This window comes from Equus przewalskii, chromosome 11, assembly GCF_037783145.1.
Source record: "Equus przewalskii isolate Varuska chromosome 11, EquPr2, whole genome shotgun sequence".
In the NCBI taxonomy this organism is placed as follows: Eukaryota; Metazoa; Chordata; class Mammalia; order Perissodactyla; family Equidae; genus Equus; species Equus przewalskii.
The window spans coordinates 32,575,932-32,584,915 of record NC_091841.1 but is presented as its reverse complement, the minus strand read 5'-3'; the positions used below and the strand labels follow the sequence as shown (position 1 = coordinate 32,584,915).

At 48.7% G+C, this 8,984-nt stretch overlaps 1 protein-coding gene across 15 annotated transcripts in view; it reads left to right on the top strand.

The window, feature by feature from the left end:
- The first annotated feature begins 703 nt into the window (after positions 1–703).
- The window catches only part of NAP1L4 (nucleosome assembly protein 1 like 4), a 49,820-nt gene continuing 41,539 nt past the window's right edge, over positions 704–8,984 (top strand). For 2 of the 15 annotated variants that reach the window (XM_070565782.1, XM_070565788.1), the window contains exon 1: positions 1,721–1,858. Coding sequence is in view for 2 of the 15 variants with exons in the window: in XM_070565781.1 (XP_070421882.1) it covers positions 1,003–1,045 (43 nt within the window). In the remaining 13 variants the exon portion in view is untranslated. Of the gene's footprint in view, positions 1,046–1,720; positions 1,884–2,052; positions 2,386–2,627; positions 2,858–8,984 lie in introns of those variants that run through there. The other 13 variants (XM_070565783.1, XM_070565791.1, XM_070565786.1 and 10 more) reach the window with 10 other exon arrangements.

Genomic DNA, 8,984 nt, shown 5'->3' with positions numbered 1-8,984 from the left:
AAAGAAGGCAATGTAAGAAAGGAGGCAGAGACTGGGGTGATGTGTCCACAAGCCCAAGATAGCCTGGAGCTCCAGAAGCTGGAAGAGGCAGGAAGGATCCTCCCCTACAGCCTTCAGAGGGAGCACAGCCCTGCCAACACCTCGATTTCTTTCTCCGAGCCTCAAGAGCTGTGAGAGAATACAGTTTTGTTGTGTTTTCTAAGCCCCTCAGTTGGCGATACTTAGCTGTGGGAGCCACAGGAAACGAAAACAGCATTTTAAACACCGTTACAGATAAAAAGCCTTCCGGTGGACATCGCCCACCTTCCTACCAACTCATTGAAGTGATCCCAGGGAAAGGCTGCACCACCACAACTGTTCCACCTTCATTAGACCCCCCCAAGGACCAGGCTCAGCTGCCTGCCGGGGGGGGGCTGCTTATCCAACCAGCCCAGGTCGGGTGGGCTGGCTCCTGTAGGGCTCCACCAGCTTGATGCCAGCCGCACCAGCCCCCAACGTCTGGGCAGGGCCAGATCCAGCGGCTTCAGTGGATTTGAGACTTTATCAAAGAGAAGGAGGATCAAGCCCTCCAAACTTGAAAATGCTCACGTTCTCTTCTTCTGAAGTTCATGCTTCCTCCCGTGAGCTCTGGCCTCCCCTCCCCAAAAGCAAAGCAACGTCATTACAGAAAAGTCACAAAGTCTAAGTAAGGCAAATAGGAATCGCACACACACCCTCCCAACAGACCTACTGCCGATCCGGCTGTGCCGTCTGCCCTGGGCACCCCGCTGGCCACCCCGCGGTTTGTAACTGACTCATATCCTTAATGAGCGCCTCAACCAGGAGCCTCCTGCTGGTTTCAAACCTCCCCCCTCCTCCAAATGCCATAGAACAGGAACAACTCGATAAAAATTAGTTAGAAACTGTTTCAAAAGCAACCGCACCAAAGAAAGTTATTTCTGAAAAAGGAGACAAAAACAACGCAAGACGGAAATGAAGAGCCTCAGAACCCAGGCTTAGGGTATGGTTTTCAGCCCGGTCATCATGGTCCTCAAGTCGCCTCTAGGTCAGTGCTTTTCTACAAACTGTGATGTGGGGGGCTGAGCCTGCACCCTTGCCCAGCTCCAGGCTGCACCGCGGGCCCGGTGGGGTCTGCCCGGCCGGGGCCAGGCTGAGACGCTGAGGGGCGCGGATCTGGGCGCTACCCGGGGGAGCCCTTGTGCGCGCCGGACGGGGTGGGCGAGAACCAGGGGACCCCACGTGCGAAGCCCTGGAGACAGGAAGAGCCCGGGGATCCGGGGAAGGGAGAGGCCTGGGGGACTGGGCGGCCGAGGTCCGCGGGGTCAGCGCGCACGGGAACAGGCGGAGGTGGCGGGGTAGGGGAGACAGGGGGGATGGAACAGGCGGGCGCGGGAGGTGGGTGGGCCGGGAAGTGGCGCCCATTCCTAGGGTGGCTGGGGTGCGGGTCAGGGAGAAGGGGCCACCCAGCTCTGGGGTGGGCGACAGCCTGGGCAGGAGCCAACTGTGGAGAAGCAGCGCGGGAGGAGCGGGCTTCGCCCCCCACGTGGCCACCGCGTGCCCCCACCCCTTAAAGAGACACGCGGGCGTGCGCGCGCCGCCGCAGACGTCACCCACTCCATTTGCATACGGCCCGCGGGTCTGAGCGCGGCGCCCCCACGGCGGCCTCTGATTGGTAGTCACGACGGCGCCGAAGCGTATTAGAGTTGCGCCACGCCCGCCCAGTCGCAGCCCGCCTTGCTCGCGGTGGGCGGGGCAGGGGGGCTCGGCCAATGGGAGGCGGCGTTGTTGGCGGCCACGGCGGCGCAGTTCCCGGAGCGAGCGCAGCCACCACCGCCGCCACTGCCGCAGGAGGCGTGAGGTGCGGACGCGCGGTGCTCGGCGGGGTAACTGCGCGCGGGGCGGCCGCGGGGCGGGGGCCGGGGCGGCGGCCGCGGCGGGCCCCGGGGCGGCGGGGTCAGGCTGGCGCCGTCGCGGAGGCCGCGGCGCAGGGCGGGGCCCGCGCGCGGAGCCCGGAGCGGCGGCGGGCCCGCGGGGAGGCTGGCGGGCGGCGGGCGAGCGGGCGGCGGCGGCGGCAGCGGCAGGTGTCCCTCCCCGCCCCGCCGGGCGGCCTGAAGGTCAGGAGGCCCTTTGTTCCCGCGCGGCCCGCCCGGCCCGGAAGGCGAGGGGGCCGTGACCCGCGGGGGGCCGCCCGAGGCCTTTGTCCGGACCTCCTAGGCCGGAGCGTGACCGCGGGCACGGGGGGCCTGGTGTCCGCGGCGGGGAAGTCAGGGCCGCTCGACCACTTGCCGTCGCGTCCAGGAGAGAGAACTCGAGCCTCCCGAAAGCGGAGACTGATAACAACCCTGCACGGGACGGCGGCAGCGTCCCGTGCGTCCCCTCCGCTCGGTCAGTGTCTGTCCTTTGCCGGGCGCCCGGCCACCGTCTATCTTTCGCCTCCTGCGTGCTCCCCGTCGGTGGGCGCGATGAGACCTGCCCGTCCGCAGGCTCCTCTCCGGGAGCCCGAGTCCCGTGACGGCTTTAGACCCCTCGGGGCGCGGCGCCTGTGCCCTTCGCTGCTGCAGGGCCAGCCCGGGGACGCGTGCATGCGGGCTCTGGCTCACGTGCCGGCTGTGCTTCGCCTTCTCTAGGAATGCCGGCTCCGTCTTCCCGCCTGCAGGCAGACGGTCTAGAATAGGCCTGCGGCCGCTCTCCTGTACAGGAATGTAGAGGTGTGTCCAGTGAGTCGCTGGAGCCAGAAGTTGAGAAGTCTGTAGAAGTTACCGCCTTCCCGCAGTAGGAAGTGTACCTCTCCACGAGTAACCACGCCGGCGACGCCTCTGATCTCTTCGCACGTGCTCACTCATTTCAGAATAAGCTAGTAACCTGTTTTTCCATTTAACTCCTGCTCAGGAAACTTAACGCCCTGGGAGGTTAAGTAGAGTGGCTTGTCCAAGGTGACAGAGCTTGGATGAAAATGCAGGCAATTTTAAGTTTGCCCAGCTTTATCTTGTGGAGGCAATGGAAGATTTGTTGTTGTTTCTTGGTGGGAAAGATTGGCCCTGAGCTGACATCTGTTGCCAATCTACCTCTTTTTTTTTTTTTCCTCCCTCCCCAAATCCCCCAGTATGTAGTTGTATATCCTGGTTGTAGGTCCTTCTGGTTGTGCCATGTGGGATGCCCCCTCAGCACGGCCTGATGAGTGGTGCCATGTCGGCGCCCGGGATCCCAACCTTCGGATCCCCCGACCCTGAAGCAGAGCACGAGAACTTAACCTCTTGGCCCCAGGCCCCTGGAAGAAGTTTTAATGAGGAGTTTTGTTTTCATGATTGCACTGAGACTAACTGAAGTTTAGGTGATGAGAATTTGAGCTGGTTGATCGTTTCCAGCTTAAAATTCTGTGATTCCACAGAACGCTGAATGCTTCCCATAGTAAAATCTGGAAATTATTTCAGACTGGGACTAGCAATTGCTAGTGGAATAAATAGTGTGGCAATGTCAAATGAACTTCAGAGAAACGAAGGTGGGGCTAGAATAGGGATATATTCCAAAGATTAAATTCGTGACTAAAGAAGAGGGAAATGGTTTGAAAATTAGGGTTACCTAGTAGGGGTTCACTTATTAAGGTAGAGTTTCAGGAAAAAGAAACCCCAGAAAATGAATTTTCTCGATTTACTAGCTACTTTTTTGGAGATGGGGACATTTTCTCCTTTCATCTTTTGAGGGTAAATTATCATATTTTTTTCTGAGATTTGAAAGGATCAATTGAAGATAAGACTTTTTTGGTCAATAAAAACACTATTGCAAAACTTAACTTCTTATAGCATTATAATGACAAGAAGAATTCATTTTATAGATAAAATAGGCTTAGAAATTGTAACCTTCCCAAGTTTGCTTACGAGTGTTTTCACTAGAATTTTAAGGCCTCTTGTCACGGTACAATAAGAAGAATTATTCTCAAAATAGTTATTTACGATTATATAAAATAGTAATTATCTTAACACTATATTACTGTCTTAAATACCTGTTATTACACATAGATTTGCACTTTTTTTTTTTCCTGGTTGACCAGGGTTACTGATTCAGAATGTCTGCAGTTATCTGTGCCTCTGTATCATAAAATAACGCCTGAACACTTGTGAATTTTGTGTTATTTTTCAAAACAAGTACAAAATAGTGATTGGAGAAATTGATCGAATTCTTTGCAAAGCTGATTTTGTCATTTTTGGTTTGATACCCTCAGTAAACTGAGTTCTGAAATGGGTACATCCGTTTTAGGATTCTTGTCCTCCAGAAATGTACAGGCATTGCAGTTTTGTGAGTATTTTGAGTTTTGAGATTTTTATCTGTATGGGGCAGTTCATAATTTTATAGAGCTTAAGTACTTAGAGTTGGGATGTTCATTAACACATGGCAGTCTGAATTTGTACTTGAATCTTTAATTAAAATATTTCTGTTAACCAGTCAGGGTTTTAGCAGCCTCTTGATGGTGAGAGCATGTTAATTCCCTGTGCCTGCAAGTCTCTCGCCAGCTGCGCTTGGGATTGAGATCTTTTCCTGTTTTCTTCTTTTGATCAGTTGATAGTCTTCCAGCATCAGGAGGGATGACCTCAAATGTACAGTATAAATCGCATGATAGAGTTAGAAATTACTTACTTTTAGAGTTGCTTTTCTTCCTTTCCATTCCTTGTCCACAGTTTTAAAATGGTTTGACTGTTCTGATAAGCTCATGTTGTACTTTCAAAAATTTTGCCAGAGCCTACATTTTTTTGTTTATTTTGGAAGAATAGCGTGTGGGCAGGAGGGTGATTTAAATTCCTAAAGGCCTAGGGACCATCAACTGTATGAAACAGGCGAAAACCGGTACTGCTACTCCCGGTGATGTCCGTACTTGAATAATCAGGCAGCAGTGAGGAGCTTGTTGGAAATTCGGTCTGGGATTGCTGTCTAAGGGGTGCTTGCTTTTTTGTTTTAAAGGGAAGCGTGTTTAGGCATCCAAAGGAAAAGGCTGACAGTACTTAGTTTGGCTCTTCTACCGCTGGGATGATTTTAGAAGTAGAAAGTCGCTGATGCGGTATCGCTGCCGGAACTCGCTCTCACGGGGTATAGCTTACTTTGCATGATAATCTCCTGGTTTAGCAAATACTCGCCTCCCTGAACTGCAGTTGTGAGATTGGCCCTGGAGCACAGGGTAAGTGGGAAGCCCTTATCAATAGGTAGTGAAGGATTTTGGGTTTGACTGGTAGGAAATTGTCAAGAACTGGTTTGTGATGAGGCAGATTTGTTTTCACGTGACAGCTGCTGGTTTTCTGCTTTACCCTCTCTAGAGAAAGCAGGGCTGCTCTCCTTAGTTTGCCATTGAATTTGAGAGGCGGTGTATTTTTATAGTAAGAAAACTACAAAAGATCCCTTTGTGACCTTTACCTTTTGATCTTGAGCACTCATTGGGCAGCCTTACATTTCCTCTTACGAGTATACTCTGTCAGCTGTTGTAATGAACTGTGCTGCCATTCTGGCTCCATGGGCCTTTTTTTTTTAAGTGCAGTTTTTATTATCCAAAAAACCTGTTCAAAACCAAGATGAGATTATTTCTGTTGAGGAGTTTTGTGGGAGAGAGATTGACTATACACTTTAAATATTTATGTGCAGTGGTTATAAGAATGCACTTGTAAGTGTTATAATTTGAAACATTTCTTGTTTACCCAGTTATCGCAAAGTAGCTTTCAGTGCTTTGCATCTCTTGATTCGTTTGTGAGCACCCTTTGTGCTAGGCACAGTTCTAGGCACTGGGGATCGCACTGAACAGAACAGACAGAAGGCCTTAGCCTCGTGTGTTTGCACAGTGGCAGACAGACAAACAAGTTAGATAGTGGTGGAGGCTTTTGACAAACGTGGAGAGAAGGAGTAGGGACTTGGGTGGTTTCAATGTGAAGTAGAGTGGAGAGGGAAAAGCCTTTCTGACAAGGTGACAAGGTCTGTAAATACTGGATTAAGAAAAACGTTCACATGTTTGCCTCATTCAGTCTTGTACTAATGAATTGCAGAGAAAAGAGAGTGGGGGAGGAAATTGGAGCTGTAGCACTGAAGAACCACTGTGCCTTGAGTAAAAATAGTGTGTTTTGGTTAAGGAAAGGAAGTAGTTTCTTTACTTTCTTCCTGAAAACTGAGGGCTTGGTCTCTACCAAGTTTCTGAAGACATGATTCACTGTTGTCTGCTGGCGTTTAGATCAGAAACTACTTGGGAGAGGCTAAGGTGTTCATGGGGTCCCTGACGCCGTGCTCTGTACAGGTAACACACAAGCAGACGGTGACCAATGGCAGTGAATGGATGAATGGAGCAGCGGTTGCTTGGCCGCTGTCTCCTGCCAAGTCCTGTGCTGGTTGCTGCACTGAGCGAGTCGACAGGCCGCTGCCCAGTGGAACTTGTTCTCCAGTGGGAAGACAAACGTGCATTATCTGTTCTTTTTTTCTTTAAACATGATGGTAAAAAGTTTCAAACATGTTCAAAAGTAGTGCTCCCCATACCTAACACCTAGCTGCAGTAATTAACTGTTTGCCAATCTTAGTTCATCTATAAACATATAGTATGTGATTTTTTGAATCAGTTTTTTTTTTTTTTTTTTTTAAAGATTTATTTTTTTTCCTTTTTCTCCCCAAAGCCCCTCGGTACATAGTTGTATATTCTTCATTGTGGGTCCTTCTAGTTGTGGCATGTGGGACGCTGCCTCAGCGTGGCTTGATGAGTAGTGCCATGTCCGCACCCAGGATTAGAACTGACGAAACACCGGGCCGCTTGCAGCGGAGCGCATGAGCTTAACCACTCGGCCACGGTGCCAGCCCTTGAATCAGTTTTTTGATGAATGCCAGAAGAAAAAGGAAGTGCGTATACATTAGATTATCAGCCTTTACGTGTGATTGAAATCAGTTTGAACATAATTTCAAGACTACCTGTATGAATTTAGGACCTGGAGACTTCTTTTTTTTTTTTTTTTTAATTGCTAAGAGATTACAAGTGTAAATGACAGGTGTATTGGTTAGCAAGAATAGCTTTTATTCAGAAACTTACACAGGTCATTGTGTTATTTACTTCAGGTATGTTTTCACTTACCTGCCCAGCATATTTCCTCCAGCACACTTCCCTTCTAATACTAGGGAATGCAGTCACAGACTGGATAAAGGATCTGCTGATCAGGGCAGTGTCCATTAGATCTGGCCTGTCCTAAGGCTTCATTGTGTTGGCCAGGTTTTGTGAGTGGAGATGTTGGGATGTCCTGCGGGGATATCCTGATTCCTCCTTATGATGGATGAATAGATGGTTCTTTGTCTCTTCTGCTGTGATCCTACGCCAAAGCATGATAGTACTCCTGGAGGATTTGGACCTGTCCTCCAGGACCGGTCAGCCTCCCTCTTAGGTGGACAGGGTGGAATTGCCGTCCCTCAGACAGTATGTAAACCAAGTGATTATGCTATAGGGTTCATTTAACTACCACCCTAATTTAATAAGGATTATGGACTATAATGAAATTCTGAAGTCTTACAGAACATATTGATTTCATTTAAGTTAATTTTAATCACTCAGTTACCCTCCGTAGGATAACTCCAAGGTCCTTTGACTTGCTTAAGAGAGATGATAAATGTATAAAAGTTTTGGTTATATGAAGGGTGACTATATTCCCCAGCCTACACCTTTTTCTCTCAAAAATGGCCCAATTTGAAATTCTATGGTTAGTCTAGCTACAGATCAAGTTTTCAGTTAAAAATAAGGAGTTTAAAGTTATGTTGGATAATTTGCTACAGAAATTAAAAAATTTTCCCCATGAGAACAATTCCCTTGTTCGGAGTAAAAATAATTTATAAATAGGATTGTGAGGTATCCTATAAAAATAAAAGCAAAACACTCATTTGTGTAATCGTGGAAATTTGTGTGTCAATCCAAATTTAGAATTGTAGACTCAGTTAAAATTTTTGACCCTGGGAGGGAACCTGAACTGCTGCATTCTTTTGAAATTTTAGAATATTCTATTGCCTGGTATCCCTTTCATATTTAAATTTGGTTGCCTTCTAGAAGTAGAAGAACCTTCTGATGAGACTTGGACTTTGGTTTCATGAAATTGGTATTAAACCCAGCATATCAGCATTTAAAACAAATGGATGGTTATATTTCTCAAACTGCAAATTTGGTGGTTCCTTGTAACTTTCTATTTTACTTATTTATTTAGGATTGGCACCTGAGCTAACAACTGTTGCCTATCTTCTTTTTTCTCCCCCCCTGCTTTTTTCTCCCCAAATCCCCCCGTACATAGTTGTATGTCCTTCCAGTTGTGGCATGTGGGATGCTGCCTCAACACGGCCTGATGAGCGGTGCCATGTCTGCACCCAGGATCCGAATCCTGGGCCGCTGAAGCGGAGCGCACGGACTTAACCACTCGGCCATGGGGCCGGGCCCGTAACTTTCTATTTTAACTGTAGTAGGAATCGCTAAACAAAAGCAGGTAATTTGTGGTGATGAAATTTGACTAAATGAACTGTAGCTTGTTTATCATGTCACCACTCTACATTATTTTTCCTTAGATAAAGGGAGCAATGTTTAAGGTAACTCGGTTTGTTGGTTTCATATCAAGCAATAGATGGAATGATCTGTAAGCATGTTACACTTAGAAAAGTAGAAAGAGGCGCCGGCCTTGTGGCTGAGTGGTTAAGTTCATGCGCTCCGTCCGCTTCAGCGGCCTAGGGTTTTTGCTGGTTCAGATCCTGGGTGCGGACATGGCACCACTCCTCAGGCCACGCTGAGTTGGTGTCCCACATGCCACCACTAGAAGGACCCACAACTAAAATATACAGCTATGTACTGGGGGGACTTGGGGAGAAAAAGCAGGAAAAAAAAAGAAGATTGGCAACAGTTGTTAGCTCAGGTGCCAATCTTTAAAAAAAAAAAAAGTGGGAAGAGAGCTGGAGTGAGTCATGTTTTAGGCACTTTATGTGTGTAATTCTGTCTTTGCAGCACCTTC